The sequence below is a fragment of the Nansenia antarctica genome (genome assembly GCF_963989245.1).
Source record: "Nansenia antarctica genome assembly, chromosome: 10".
NCBI lineage: Eukaryota > Metazoa > Chordata > Actinopteri > Argentiniformes > Microstomatidae > Nansenia > Nansenia antarctica.
The window spans coordinates 3,330,050-3,345,788 of record NC_137680.1 but is presented as its reverse complement, the minus strand read 5'-3'; the positions used below and the strand labels follow the sequence as shown (position 1 = coordinate 3,345,788).

At 42.1% G+C, this 15,739-nt stretch overlaps 2 protein-coding genes across 2 annotated transcripts; both read right to left on the bottom strand.

Moving 5' to 3' along the window:
• Nucleotides 1–3,387: 3,387 nt before the first annotated feature.
• LOC308165968 (PLAC8-like protein 1) lies at nucleotides 3,388–4,933 on the bottom strand. The gene is made up of 3 exons (XM_080540180.1): nucleotides 4,815–4,933; nucleotides 3,965–4,101; nucleotides 3,388–3,515 (listed from the first exon to the last, which is right to left on the bottom strand). Exons 1-3 carry the CDS (start codon nucleotides 4,924–4,926, stop codon nucleotides 3,417–3,419), a joined length of 348 nt encoding a protein of 115 aa, XP_080396306.1. The 5' UTR covers nucleotides 4,927–4,933; the 3' UTR covers nucleotides 3,388–3,416.
• A 1,343-nt stretch (nucleotides 4,934–6,276) lies between these two features.
• mrps15 (mitochondrial ribosomal protein S15) lies at nucleotides 6,277–10,724 on the bottom strand. Its single transcript, XM_080540387.1, has 8 exons — nucleotides 10,506–10,724; nucleotides 8,707–8,772; nucleotides 8,540–8,615; nucleotides 8,214–8,262; nucleotides 7,747–7,831; nucleotides 7,588–7,646; nucleotides 6,868–7,059; nucleotides 6,277–6,582 (listed from the first exon to the last, which is right to left on the bottom strand). The coding sequence occupies exons 1-8, from the start codon at nucleotides 10,654–10,656 to the stop codon at nucleotides 6,472–6,474; spliced, it is 789 nt and encodes a 262-aa protein (XP_080396513.1). The 5' UTR covers nucleotides 10,657–10,724; the 3' UTR covers nucleotides 6,277–6,471.
• Between the last annotated feature and the right edge of the window lie 5,015 nt (nucleotides 10,725–15,739).

Genomic DNA, 15,739 nt, shown 5'->3' with positions numbered 1-15,739 from the left:
CAAGGATGGCAGTGTCATCCGAAAATGTTATGATGCGATTGCTAGGGTAGGTGCTTCTGCACTCGTTTGTGTATAAAGTAAAGAGCACAGGGGAACTGACTACACCCTGTGGAGCACCAGTGCTTATGGTTCTGGGTTCCGAAAGAGTGCCATTAACACTGACCCGCTGTGTGCGGTTAGTTAAAAAGGAGTGATACCATTTTATAATGAGGGGGTGGACATTAAGCCCATTTAACTTCTCAATTAAAAGGTGCGGCTGTATCGTGTTAAAAGCAGAACTGAAATCAACAAATAGGAGTCGGACATAGGAGGTAGGGTCCTCTAAGTGCTTAGATATGAAGTGCACCATGGCTGAGGTTGCATCATCTGTACCTGTATTACATCTATAAGCAAACTGAAAAGGATCCAGAGAGTGATGATAGTCAGGAGGGCTGCCCAGCCCCAGGTGATGATAGTCAGGAGGGCTCCCCAGCCCCAGGTGATGATAGTCAGGAGGGCTGCCCAGCCCCAGGTGATGATAGTCAGGAGGGCTGCCCAGCCCCAGGTGATGATGGTCAGGAGGGCTGCCCAGCCCCAGGTGATGATGGTCAGGAGGGCTGCCCAGCCCAGGTGATGATGGTCAGGAGGGCTGCCCAGCCCCAGGTGATGATGGTCAGGAGGGCTGCCCAGCCCCAGGTGATGATGGTCAGGAGGGCTGCCCAGCCCAGGTGATGATGGTCAGGAGGGCTCCCCAGCCCCAGGTGATGATAGTCAGGAGGGCTGCCCAGCCCCAGGTGATGATGGTCAGGAGTGGCGAAGTAGAGGATACGGAGGCGGAAGATGGAGCTACTCAGAGCAGCAGCAGCAGGGCTGAGAGTGATGCAAGACGAGCCTACGGTGTCAGATGTCATGTATGATGATCCTGGTAATTGGCCAGTACATATGGACTCTACAGTTACAGATGTATTCTACCCCAGGGCCATCCAGGCCCCGAACACAGCAAAGACCTAGGTTCTGGGCCCTGGACAGTCTGGACGGATTGATGGCAGCTGCTGGATTGAAAATCAGGTGTAGTGCTGAGGCACAAATGTGTACATTTCAAGCCTGCAAACTGCGACACTTTAAATGAATGTGCAATACCACTATGTGCAATATGACAACCCTAGGGTACATAAGGTTGCAGAGAATAGAAAATGTTAGAATAGGTATAGCATAGCATAGAGTACAGCAATAGGTTAGAATAGGTATAGCATAGCATAGAGTACAGCACAGTGTTTTATTTGTACAGTATAGTATAGTGGATAGTGTACATAGCCTTTATTTATGTAAACCAGCTCCTTTCCCTTCTTGTTCTTTTTAGTTTTTTTTTCTTTCCTAGCACCAGGGGAGCCCCCCCTCCCAAATGTCGTTGTTTGGTACCTGTACTATATCAATGACAATAAAGACCATTCATTCATTCATTCATTCATTCAGATGTGATCATTAGAAGATGAAACCTGGATTTAGTTATCCTAAAAATAATGAGAACAGAAACTTTAGTGAAACTTTATTTCTCCGAAAACTACCAAATGGGGAAAAAATAGAAAGAAAGTGGCTTGTGTACTCTCAAAAACGGAACATGTCTTTTTGCTTTTGCTGTAGGGTTAGCTTTTCAACATAAAGGATAGGCCTACATGGTGAGTAACATCTCTATTCATGTCAATAATGGCTTGTGCGTATTTAATAGTTGGATATGATGACTGCTTTATCCTAAATCCTAATCCTTTACGAGTATAAAAGGTTTGAAATGAAACAAACATAATAGTAAACTATCTAAATAAGTAGATATTCTATTGTCTATCAGCACAGCATGTGAGCGCATTTCTTGCAATATATCGGTGCGTGCGTGTCGCGCGGTTATAATAGTAGCCTACAGACTGTTGTTTGTTTAATCGACAAGGGGGGGGCATCAAAAATTGGCATCAATCCACACACAATACCCCATAATGACAACGTTTTTAGAAATGTCTGAAAATGTATTCAAATTGAAACACAGAAATACTTCATGTGCATAAAATTAGCTAAAAAAGAGTGACAAAAATGTCATTAACAAATCACTCAGTAAGTTGAATTGAGTTCATCTTAATGCAAGGATAATAGTTCATGTGATTTTGGAATCAATATCTGTGCTTTTATAGGGCCTCTGATTTGCATAGGAATCAATTACACACTGTGTAGATTAGGATGTCACTACCAACTCTCAAATGTAATAATTTTCTCTTGATCCTGACAAAATCCTCAGTCCCTGCCAGTGACAAATATACCCATGAATTGATACAGCACCACTATTCTTCACACGAGAGATGGTGCAGAAACTGGGAGCATCAAATAATGTAGAGAGTGACTGAGATGATGTTGTCCCATCGACTGTGCTTTTTCCTCTCCATCATTCAACTTTGTAAATGTTTGTGTCCCCTCAGGGTCACATTCCTGAACAGTTTTGTTCCTCTCCATTTGTTCAATTTATAATGAGAGCCCAGGTGATGATGATGAATGACCTGATCATTGATTCCTATGCAAATCAGAGACCCTATAAAAAACAAAGACATTGATTCCAAAATGACATTAACTATTATCCTTGCATTAAGATGCACTCAATGGACCATCCAACATCAGTCCTCCCCCCAAAAAAGTGTGGCCCCCTCCAGTGGTTGTGGCCCTAAGCGACCGCTTAGTCCATTTATGCGTTGGGCCGGCAATGTCCAGCCCTAACCCTAGCTCCAGCCCTAACCCTAGCTCCAGACTTAACCCTAGCTCTAGCCTTAACCCTAGCTCCAGCCTTAACCCTAGCTCCAGCCCTAACCCTAGCTCCAGACCTAACCCTAGCTCCATCCTTAACCCGAGCTCCAGACCTAACCCTAGCTCCAGGCCTAACCCTAGCTCCAGCCATAACCCTAGCTCCAGACTTAACCCTAGCTCCAGCCCTAACCCTAGATCCAGGCCTAACCCTAGCTCCAGCCCTAACCCTAACCCTAGCTCCAGACCTAACCCTAGCTCCAGCCCTAACCCTAGCTCCAGCCCTAACCCTAGCTCCAGCCCTAACCCTATAGCTCCAGACTTAACCCTAGCTCCAGACCTAACCCTAGCTCCAGACCTAACCCTAGCTCCAGACCTAACCCTAGCTCCAGCCTTAACCCTAGCTCCAGCCTTAACCCTAGCTCCAGCCCTAACCCTAGCTCCAGCCCTAACCCTAGCTCCAGCCCTAACCCTAGCTCCAGCCCTAACCCTAGCTCCAGACTTAACCCTAGCTCCAAGTGCCAAAGGTTATTCACAAGTCTTGTCACTACTAGAGAAATGGTATGTATGCATACATTTTTTACAAGGATTCATTATTTCCATAGATCAATTTATTGACAGAAAATATAAAATGTTACACAATTCTATCGGACAATGTTATTTCAAACTTCTCCGTTTCTGATGCGAATTTCACGGGCCATCCTGCACACTTCAAAGACTCCACAGCAACAGCTCATCAGGGCATCGTTGCATATTGTCCCCTGTAAAAAAAAAAAAACTATGTGTGAAATGTAGTCATGAGAAAGAAGGACACCACAACTACCAACAAAATGTATTTCCTCTGCAATAATGTAACTGTTACTTCCTGTCTTTCTTAATAGCAGGGTTACAAGAAGATTTCTGGAAAAGGAACATAGTGCAATAGAATTTCAAGTATTCCCATAATGCCTTTATAACAATGAAGGATATAACTAAATGTTATGCCGTTGGAATGCAATAAACTCAAGAAAGTTGTTAAAATCATGAGTCTGAGGCACTGAGAGCACATCTCTTCACAGGTCCAAAGTCAGCAATTCCTATGTATTTATATTATCCTGTTATTATCCTGTTGATAATGTACATCGTCATGACAACAAGGTACACCTCTCTTCCTCGCAGTGTCCATATTTTCACATTCATTTTGTAAAAATGTTATTGTCTTGTAACATACCTGAATACCATAGGTCAACCTCATGTGAGTCCTCATAGCTGTCATCCCCCCTGGAACGCAAGCCAGGCAAGAATTCTCCCCATACTTCTTGGCTGTGTAGCAGGCTAATCCTATGGGACAGATTAATCCGGCCGCACCTGTATGACACAAAATGGACATCGTTATAAAAATCCAGAAAACAACTATTTAAAGGTAACACTTAGCAGCTGAGACCTCGAAGTATGTAAATTAATTGTAAGTAAAATGTCTAATTACCACGCCAAGATGTGCAACAAATAAAATCAAGAATGGGAATCATATTTTTCCCCATGGTAAAAGGGACGTGAACCCATGACATTACACCTAACAATACCTTTGAGGTCTGGGAGCATCTGACAACTTAGATTTTGGAGTGTAATGTCCCTTTAACAATTAAGCAATATCACACAAGAGGGAGCCGTGCTAATATTCAGTATAACAGCACGACCTCGAGTGTGATATTGCTTTTATACAACAGTTCTACAGCGCCATTTATTAGTTAACAGTAATAAGCGACAACAGATTATGCTTTGTTTGTTTAGCCTATTTAATCATAAAATGATGAAAGGCGCCTTACAAAATAAATGTATTATTATTATTATTATTATAAAAATAAACAAAAAATAGTTCCGCAACTGAACTTCAAATGGACTGTTGCCTAGTAACCTGAACACAAACATGTAGTCTAATTAACGGTCATTTAGTGGAACATCCCAGTGCTGTTATACTGTATATCGTTACTCATGGAATGCCTATTGTGCAATCAAATTACTTGGTCGGAACTAACTGTTGTATAATGAGGTTTTGCTTTAGATGTCAGTAGGCTACTCACAGACCAGCAGGTCACTGCCGCAGGAGCACAGACCGGTGCTCCAGTCCCCTGTCTGCACGTTGGTCCCGTAGGGGACTGCCCCTGGCTGGTGGGTTATCGCTGGGTTTGACATGTCAACCAAGTTGTATGAGTTTCTGCCACCTAAAAAAACCAACCACATCTGACAGTGAGCACATTTATGGTATATAGAAGATACTTTGGACAGAACCATGAGGTTAGTCATTTCTCACGTAAGAAGACCAAAACTATATATGAAGGATGCATGGGAAATGAGCAGGTTACCAGGGAAGTTACTATGGTTCTCAGGGCTCGACATTAATATTTATTGCTTTTTCAAAATCTTTGGATTTGGACAGGTAACTTGAGCTCTCGGACAAGTACAAGATAAGTTCACTTGAAAAAGCTTAATGTCAAGCCCTGGTTCTCTTTTCCCCAGCCAGGGGTCTTCATTAGCTTGTTTCCCCCCCAAGAGGAACCTCTCAAGATGAACAAAAGTTCATTAACTGTGTTTTCTAGTTCTTTCTCAAAAAGAGAATTGTTGATTGTCCATATGAACCACTATCTTATTTCCTGCATACAATACAACCTCATACCACTGTATGTGTTATGAATTACTTAGTAGAATAGAATTCACATTAGTGCTGTAACTGTTAGGGGTGGGCATCGACGATCGATAATTGATCGATAAGGATCTTGGTCGATCACAAAATAAAACATTTGGTCGATCACAAAAAAAAAAAAAAAAAAAAATGTATTTTGTAAAAGCAATGATATTTCAACAAATGTGAGAGCAGAGGAGACAGTATGTCACTCACCTACGCTGCAGACCGGTCTGAACCTTTGCAGATCTGAGTCAGTCAACACACTTCAACAGGAAGTTGTGACACTAAAGCTGTAAAGTGCTAGTTTCACTCACTCACTGATACTTTTCCGACGGAAATAGAAGCAGACAACGAGACAAAGAGAACCCTAAAACACAGGTCACCTTCTAGAACTCTCTAGCACCTTCTACTGTAGTACTGTCTACCTCCTTCTGGAACTCTCTACCACCTTCTAGAACGTTACGGACCATCACTATTCCTCAGAATTACAGGTCGCTGTTTAGAGGCACTAATGGCAGGTTGTAAATATGACGATATTCTCTCATTTCTGGTAAAAAAGGATTGTTGATCCTTGAGGTCAATTCCGGGAAGTCATCACATGTTCTGAAAGTGATGAATGTTAGACCTCAACCACAACCATAGGACTTGATGTTCTTTTTCTCTTTTAATCTCCTTTAGTTTTTCATCAACAGATAAAAGTCTTATCTGTCAACATAAAATGGTGGTCACAGCATATCACGTCACCGCACAAGTAATCATAAATGATAGAAAAAATTAAAAAAGTGTATACCTGTAGAATTAGAAAACAAAGCGATAAACATGAGACAGACATTTCCTAAATAAAGGAAATTAATCACAAGTTTATTTCAAAGTCTCAAGTCACATACATTATATTGCATATACATAGACAATGCAAAGCCCCAAAGAACATCTTTCTTTAACATATCTCTGTAACACTATCACTGTCATAAAGTCAGGCCAAATTACGTCTGATGATGCCCATCTACTTGCAGCTTGCGAGAGGAAAGAATGCATGTTCCACTATGTTGAATGGTTTACTGGGTTCCTGTGGCCGATGTCTTAGCAGGCTCTGGGTCTGTGTGGGGGAGGGCCTGCTTCATCTTCTTCTTCTGCTCTGCTCTCTGCTTCTGCACCTCTTTGAAGACCTGAGAACATCACACTTTTAAGACAACAACAAAAGCCCAACAACAACAACAACAACGACGACTGCGAGGGGGTCCCAACACAGACATAGCTTAAGCCAAGTCCACGACTAAAAATAGCACTTTCAAAGATGATAGATATTTTTAATGACATATTTACATAATGTCACGGTAGAGTTAGGCCTGTATAGCAACAACCGTCAATAGTTTCAGAAACTGTTTGACAGGAGATAGTGGGAATTTTCCTGACCAAAGTGGGCAAAGAGCTGATTGTTTTGGCTTGGCTACCTTTATGCACAGGGCCTTCTTGGCCAGCCAGCGTCGGGTGGCGTGTCTGTAGTAATCTGGAGGGAAGGTGTAGGTGATGCCCAGCTGCTGGCAGACATTCTCAAAGGCGTCGTAGCGAGTCACCCTCAGGTGTTTCAGAAGCTTCTTCCTGCGGTCGATGGCCATCAGCATTCGTCTCTTATTAGCTTTGTCCTGATACAGAGAGATCAGATACTGGGGTCAAAGGTCATTTTGTCACATCAAAATATCTTATTTCAAAAATGGATTGTCTGGTAAAAATCGTATTGCATAGTACAAACTCACTCCTCAAATGTTTGTTTTGTTTATTTGCCTTTTTTTTTTAATGCTGTCACACATTTGCTGAAACAATCGTGAGGTATTGTAATGCCTAATCGCAGACTAGCAAGCTACCTGCGGCTAAACATTAGCCAACATAGGAAACAGGAGAGATAAACACTAATATCTCTGCAAAAGTGTCTGTTAAAATGTTGTAATGTGACAACATTGAGACATAAATTCCCAGCATGCAACAACACCACTACTCAATCTTATTTCACGGTTGCGTACAGGATATCCTGTTAACAAACCTCAAACAACGTAGGCCTAGCACCAGAAGGAGGGGTGAGGAAATGATGTGTGTGGAAATCTTATCTCCACATCACTGCTATGAGCGTGAAGGGAAAATGACACTAGTGTCTTACGCATTTTAAGCACATGTACCTTGGTGTGTTTGTGCAAGTGCTCCTGATAATTCCGGATTCTTGCAGTCAAAATGGCCACTGAAAGGTAAAAAAAAGGGTTGAAGTCAACAAACAATGTATGAAACACAGAAGGTGCGGTTGCAGTGGTTTTTAACTGTGTGACAAATGGGAACCGTACCCTTGACTTCAATAGAGTTGCGATCAGTTTCGTCCCGCTGAACTTTTACGATCAGCTGCTCCTGTTTGAGCCGCAACTTGTCGCTCTGAAGACATACAGCACAGGGTCTACGTGACTATCAGATTCAGATAACGTTTATTGCCATTATGCTTGACACATATAGGAATTTGCTTTGGCGTTACAGTAGGTGCGTTTATGCTTTTTTCACATGTATACATGAACAAAACAAATGCAAAAAAACAGGACAACACAGGACAGACAACAGTGCACTGGATAGTGCTGTATATATATAAAGTGCAGTGCAGAGTTTTTCAATGGGTCCAGTGCATATTCAGTCCTGAGCAGACTTGGGGGCGGGGGGGAGGGGGAAGCCAGTCATCACAGTCATTGTTATGCACGGGCAGAGAAGGAAACTGACAAGACTAGACGACTAGAATAAAAGTGAAGAAACAATTAGAAGTACATACGTGGTTGGCCAATTCCAACGTCAAAAGTCTCTTGACTAAGTCGTCAGTTCTGTAACAGATACAATCATTAGGACAGAGAAGGGCATAGTACACATGTACTGTATATGGCCTACCTAGCTTTAAAAGACAAATCTCATCTCAATGCTTTTTTTTTTAGCACCAACCGCCTACTATCTGAGGTACTCCTGAATATGTCATCCTGCAAATTATACCCTCACAGAGCACTTGAATGAGAAGGTGTAGGCCTACAGGTGTTCCTAATAAAGTGTTCAGTGAGGAGTGTACATAGCAGTACTTATGGAAAACAGAATGTAAGGACTACATACGTTTGAGCGAGCGGAACAGCCGCATATTCCATCTTAAGCATCGTTGGAGGGAGATCACTGAGCTGACTTTGAAGCACTGGTGGGAAAATAAACAGGACATTAAAACACTCCAACATTCAAGTCGTCCTACATGAAATAGTTTGACCAACAACATGTTTTCCCCTCACCTTGCTTCTTTTTCCTTACGGCTCGAGCATAGTGTCTCACGGGCTGTACGGCGAAACTTACGGCCCCTGATGAAAATTACATTAGTTAGACATTTAATTAATAATTACTTGTATAAATTCATAAAATATTTCCAAGTCTATTCAGTTCAATGTTACTGAACTCAATTGTGTGCTGGTGTAGGTATTCAACTAATAACAAATGATGGGGCTATTATATAAGACACAATTGTTCTCATGAGTTCATGATGAAATAATAATTAATAGTGGAAGAGTTCACACTGCAGACATGATGTATGATCAAGAAGGGGGGTGTGGCGGTGAGAAAAGTTGCAGACACATTGCAGAGGGGGGCCCGGGGGAAAATAAACCTCACACCCATATAAACCACAACCTCTTCATAAAAACATCCCAGTTGCTGACTGACTGAAAGAAGCCTATTGCATCATTTGTATTTCTGGAGTAGAATTCCATTAGCTACCATCCCCCCCAGTCAGGTTGCAGATGACATTTAAGGATTTGAGGTAGGCTAACTTAGGTCTATGTTACGTCTAAGTTAGGTAACTTAGGCCTACTCATACATACTGCTACTACTTGACTGTTGCTGTGATGTTCAGAGTATATCACCATATAGCCTAGCCTGCATGATACACCTGGCTGCAATCAATATAGTCTTACTTCCTTAAATGTCAAGATTATGAGGACAATGACAGAACAGTACAGAATAATGTCAGTAGCCTACTTCTCCTGGTCACTATTTATTGTAATGAACAGGTTTTCTTTAAAGAGTACCAGGATGATGGTGGCCCAGGAAAGAGAGAGTTATCGGGTAGTTTTTGGGATGACTTTCCTCTGCTTAGAGCTTTGGCCATGGATGATATTCAAAGTGAAAGCTATGCTCAGGGTAAATTGAAATGATTGAGATGGTTTTACCAGGCTACTTCTTGAATGCAATGTAAACTAGCTATCAAGGATATAGGCTAGATATCAAAGGAGATGGGGGATTCTTCGACGATGGGTGAATTATGGCAAGACACGTATTATGGAAATATATATGTTTGTAAATAGTGGGACATTGCAATGACTGCAACTTCACCACAGTCCATCTCGGCTTGGCTTAATGCAGCAGCGCCCTCTAGTGGCCTAACCAGAGAACGACATGCAGTCTGTGGCCTAACCTACCTTAATGTGTTTATTGTCTTAATTACTTACTGTCTTAATGTGTGCATTGTGTTTATTTATTTCCTGCATTTTATCTATTTTTACAACTGTGAAGCACTTTGGCTCAGCATTGCTGCATGTAAACGTGCTATATAAATAAAGCTGACTTGACTTGACCTACGGAATCATTTGATCCCATGACATCACTGACCGTATTCCGTATTGAGCGTAATTGTTCACCGTTGTACCATATAAACCAGGTTTATCTTTGCTTTATGAACATGTCCTGACCTGGCTTTAAGACCCGTAACGAGACGTGCAGAGCTAAAGATCAGTGCTGAAGATGAACACATGAATAATGTCAGCACACTGTTAGGATCGTTTATTTAGCAAATTTACTCTTCTTTCAGATTCAGATTCAGATAACGTTTATTGTCATTATGCTTGACACATATAGGAATTTGTTTTGGCGTTACAGTAGGTGCATTTATGCTTTTTTCACATGTATACATGAACAAAACAAATACAAATAAAAATGCAAAACAGGACAACACAGGACAGACAGTGCATTGAATAGTGCTCTATTCAGCTCTAATGAGATGATCAACGTAGGTTATTGATCCAGGGACTCACAGACTCACCGCTGGTTCCAGTAGTGATGACAGAGGAACCTGCTGCCCCGTGTTGAGCAGAGCAGCTCGTTAACCCTCTCAGGCTGGATAAAACACCACACTCCCGCAACACGACAGACGTCTGTTTCAGAGCGCCTCTTAAAGCCATACTAGTGAACATGGTTCTGATTCACACAGAAGTTCAACTCCCGGTAATAATAACGGTGAAAATGTGACGGATAAATAACATTCGCCCCCTACATGAGGGACGCCATTTTGATTCAGACCCAAGTAGAAGATGCCCGAAAGATCGAGTCAGATCAGTAGACCGAAGCAATCGATGGTATCAATCAACTGTTTTGCTATACAACAACTTAATGGCTTTATAGTTTATATATATTACTACTACTTAAAATACATCTATATATATCAATTCAACACATTGGGGTTGAGTTCATTCAAAGTAGAGGAGGGATCGAGCTGTCAGTCAGAGGTGGAGAGTTACCAGTCTGTGACAGACAGGAAGCGCATATCCGTCATCAGATCCTCCTCCCTCCTCTCCTCGGTACTCGAATATTATTATTGTTATATATTAATATATATTATATTATTATATAGAGTGATAAAGGGCATTATTTTGGGACCATGGATTTTCCCTCAATGAAAGAACATAACATTCTGTAGTATTACTTTCTTTCACAACAAACCGGATGTTCTGTCTTTGATTGTAATCCCCCACCTGTGGTGTATGTCCCCACCTGTCCTACCCGCTGTACATACCTTATGTTTTGTTGTATTGTTCTTCCCATGTTGGATGTATGTTTATCTTGTAGATAGTACTAGTTTTTTGTCTGTCTTACATGTAACGATGAATTGAGAATCAAGGACCCCAATTGAAATAAGCCAGTGGCTTTCTTGGGTTTTTATCCTGTTAGTTGACCTTGTATGCAATATGTACTTTCATGTACCTACTTCTGCAAATCTTCTAATAAAGTTTTCAATCAATCAATCAAAATCTTTGAGAATCATTGTTTTTTTTGTTATGTCTTTTATATATTTATCTATATCTATATCTATATATATATCTATATATATATATATATATATATATATATATATATTTACAGTATATGTCTGTGTAAACTACTCTTCTGGATAGAGGTGTTCAACTTGTATTGTATTATGGTTATGTATTGATTATACTGTTGTTTCTGTATGAAATATAAAAACACATTTGCAGTATAAAGAGTTTATTCTGAATTGTCAATTATGTTAATAGACAGACCAATATACAATTTATTAGAAGTTTAAAGCAAGTCTCTGAGGCTACGTAAGTGGTCAGTCCTTTTGTTGATACAATAGAAACAATGCAATAGAAACAATGCAAATTGACTTGAGTAAATTTGCCAATATAAATATTAATATATAACAATAATAATAATAATAATATATAATATACACTACTCCTCTCCTCGATCTCACTCTTTTGTGAGGAACATGTGGAGAATCACAGTGTGGAAGTGAGCACTGGCGTTGAGGAGGCTGCCGAGCTGGCTCTGGAAGATCTCAAAGTCTTCTTGATCGTTATCTGTGACAAGATTGTTGACAGTTAGAAATCTGCATATGTCTACTTATTTTAACTGTTTTTCTATTAATGTGTTCCCAAATAATATGCCCTTAACTTTAAGATTATTTTAGTGCTACAAAGCTTGAAGGAATCTGGACCCTGATCTGATACGATAGTCTTAGTGCCTATAACAACTCACCAGACACAATAATCTCGTACATCTCCATGGCAACCTCTGAGAACATGTTTTCCACGGCCTGGATGAAGGACCACTTGTCAGCAGAGGAGGAGAACACCTCACACACCTGCTGCACCATCTTGATGGGCCAGTTCATGGAGTACCCGTCCTTCTCACACACCTGAGAGGGGGAACCAGAAATGTCAGTAGCTCAGGCCGGTTCAGGCAGTACCTTCCGTTAAGTGGGCACAAAATGGGGGAAATGTGTCTCTTAGGTTAAAAGATACCGGAACCCTAGAGAAGATAATAAAGTTATTTAGCAGCAGTGACTGACCAGTGAGAGGTACACAATGAGTCGTGAGATCTCAAACAGGCGTCCATTGAGGGCCTTGTTGGCCAGCACGCTGCAGCACACGCTGTTCCCACACAGGAACAACAGACGAGCCACATTCTCCATGTGCCATGCCTGGGGGAGGACTGGAGGCCAACAGAACCAGCACAAAACAAAACAACTGTCATTCATACACACAGCATTCACACTTTACATTAACATTTAGCAGACGCCTTTATCCAAAGCGACTTACAAGCGAAGTACATTTATCGCATGCCCGGTACACACATAAAGATAATCTGGGCGATTTTGGCCCGATTTCCCCCCTTCCGACCAAGGACAGCAAACGCCCGATTATCGGATGGCTCTAAAGATTATCCTACAAGATTATTCTGTGGTGTGAGGTGTGTTAAGAGTCAATTTCTCCCGACAATCTGCTCGGAAAATGGTCGGGGCCGACGATCGTAAATATTAAACGTGTTCAATATTTACGATCAAAAGTCTTATTGTCTGTGGTCAAAACTGACAACTCCCAAGTCCGATTGTGACGTGGAATGGAATGTAGCCACTCAAGAAGCGAGCTGACTGACACGTCTTCTTCTTTTCGTTCTTCTGCACTTTATTTTCCCTGTAGCACATGGCTGCCTCTACAGGTCAGTCAGGGTACTACTACCCTGTTCACGCGAGACTCCAGACTGTCGGAGGACAGATCTTTATGCATGTGGTTGTATATTGGAGCACACCACACACAATACGATCAAGACTGTTCAATCCATGATTTTTTATCTTCATGTGTGGGGTCCTTCTCAGATAATCAGAAAATCCTTATGTGTACCAGGCTTAAGGTAAGTGAATCATCTATACATCAGTCATCATCGCACCATTTGCTTAGTGAAATCTATAATCCTATGGTAATGGTACATACTGTACGTGTGGACTGACCAGACATACAGTATATACAGTATACAGACAAAAGAGTGTAAAAGGTTTGTCTACCATTCCTGGGTGTGTAAAATATAATCATTCAAAGTTGCCAAGTCCTCTGGGCTACTGCAGTTACCTATGAGCTCCTCCAGGATGGCCATTATGGTGTCGCTGGTCCAATCTTTGGCTTCCAGGTCGCTGTGTAGCAGGATGAGAGCCTTGGCCAGGTCGGACTGGGCCACCCCAGCACGCAGCTGCTCCTGCCAGTCTAGCGAACCTGGAAAGAACATTCCCTTACACTACACATACACTTTGCCTTGCAACTCTGGCCAACCAAAAAACAAGCATTTCATTTGTTATTATTAACATTAGAATTTCACCATGTAATTACTAACTAGTGATTTATATACTGTACAAAAGTGCAACCAGTTTTTTTAAGGTAGAAACCGAGAAGGCCCATGTTGTCCCTCTCACCGTCTGGTAGCAGTGGTCCGTAGAGGATGAACAGCAGCCGGGCTTGGCTGACAATGGGCCAGGGTTTCAGGATGCGGGTCAGCCAGAACAGAGTGTCCTTGCTGTTCTTCCAGGGGTCCAACAGAACCTGTCTGCAGAACAGACGGATCTGTTGCTCCAAGCACTGACATGAACCTGAGGGAGAAAAAAGACATACGGATCACTCACGTCTCTCACACTCTTTCAATTAGCCTTTTTGTTTGTTTGTTTCTCTCTCTCTCTCTCTCTCTCTCTCTCTCTCTCTCTCTCTCTCTCTCTCTCTCTCTCTCTCTCTCTCTCTCTCGCTCTCTCTCTCTCTCTCTCTTATAGGGACAGACACTCACCTGGATTTCCTGTGACCACTGACATGATTTTCTGGGGTAGATTTGTGAAGTCGCACAGGAAGTTGAAAACTCTGTGACGCTCCAGCTCCTCCCAGCCGGCTATCAATGTCTGTCAGTCAAACATTAACCATCTCAATACAGGATTCAGCCTTTGATATTAAATTGTCTGATGTTCTTTGTAACTAGGCTCTCACCTGTAGAAATGCTCCATAGCTGGAGAGGCCTAGGCATTGCACTGATGTAATGCACTCTTCCATCCTGAAGCAAGGAACCTGAGTGGGAGGTAACAACTGTGTTAGTCTAAGTAAGGTTAACTAGAAAATAACAATCTATTCAATGTTGTCAACTGTTTGGTTTGTTTAGAAATGTGAGAATGTTTGTAGAGCACACACAGCTAAACATTGCCTCATCTGTCCTCCCTCACCTCTCTGTCTTACCTGTGAAAACTTGCTATATATGAACGTTAGCCTATCCGTTGTTGGCAACAAGAGGGTACATCTCCTGAACAATAAACCTGAAACAATGAGCAAAAACAACAAGAATGTAACATAGTGACTATATTTGCCAACCAGGACCACTTGCTTTCCTCATCGGAACCCCTATGAAAGGAGATAGAAATAATACTTTGGTCTATCTACCTGATAAAGAATTACAGCAGAAATAATGTGGCTCTGAATATTAGTTTATTATAAACATGTGTGTTCTTGGCCAACCAACTAAGTAAAATAAAGGAAAATTAATCAAATAAAGCTGTTGAGGTGCCTCTCACCCAGCGATGTGTAGTGTTCTAGTGGGGACACCTCGGTGGAGTGATGACACCCCTGTACGATGGTCCTCTTCCTCCAGGTCTGAGTGGAGACATAGCCCATGATGCGGCGACTGATGGCCTTGGACACCATGCTCAACACACTGATCTGCAACACTTTACCACAACAAACAAACAATGAGGCAGGGAGAAACATCTCATTAATTCAGATGCACGTCATTGGAGCTATATACTTAAGACCATTTAGTACCCTGCCCCTGGTAACGGCTTCAATCAGAATAGTTAAGCCTCATAGATATGTCTCATCTAAATAATCATAATAAATTCACCCATCCTGAAAAATGTCCAAAGCAAACAGAACCCACCAGAGAGTCTGTCCAGGATCATGTCAAAGACCTCGGGGGCCAGCCGCTCGTGTGTGTGTGTGTGTGTGTGTGTGTGTGTGTGTGTGTGAACCCACCAGAGAGTCTGTCCAGGATCATGTCAAAGACCTCGGGGTCCAGCCGCTCAAAGAAACAGTCGCTGCTGGCGCGAACCTGACGACTCTGGCTGCGGGTCATGATGGTCCTGACGCTGCTGGCGCGAACCTGACGACTCTGGCTGCGGGTCATGATGGTCCTGACGGGATACGACGGCCGGCGTCTGCGGTGATACTTGCGGGT

Excerpts from the sequence above, each read along its gene's own strand:
- LOC308165968 (XM_080540180.1), bottom strand. The coding sequence starts at position 4,926 with ATGTCAAACCCAGCGATAACCCACCAGCCAGGGGCAGTCCCCTACGGG. Across the intron at positions 4,102-4,814 it reads CGGCAGTGACCTGCTGGTCT|GTGCGGCCGGATTAATCTGT; the intron begins GTGAGTAGCCTA and ends TGTGTCATACAG. Across the intron at positions 3,516-3,964 it reads GGTTGACCTATGGTATTCAG|GGGACAATATGCAACGATGC; the intron begins GTATGTTACAAG and ends TTTTTTTTACAG.
- mrps15 (XM_080540387.1), bottom strand. The coding sequence starts at position 10,656 with ATGTTCACTAGTATGGCTTTAAGAGGCGCTCTGAAACAGACGTCTGTC. Across the intron at positions 8,616-8,706 it reads CGTAAGGAAAAAGAAGCAAG|TGCTTCAAAGTCAGCTCAGT; the intron begins GTGAGGGGAAAA and ends TTTTCCCACCAG. Across the intron at positions 7,060-7,587 it reads ACTTGCACAAACACACCAAG|GACAAAGCTAATAAGAGACG; the intron begins GTACATGTGCTT and ends TCTCTGTATCAG.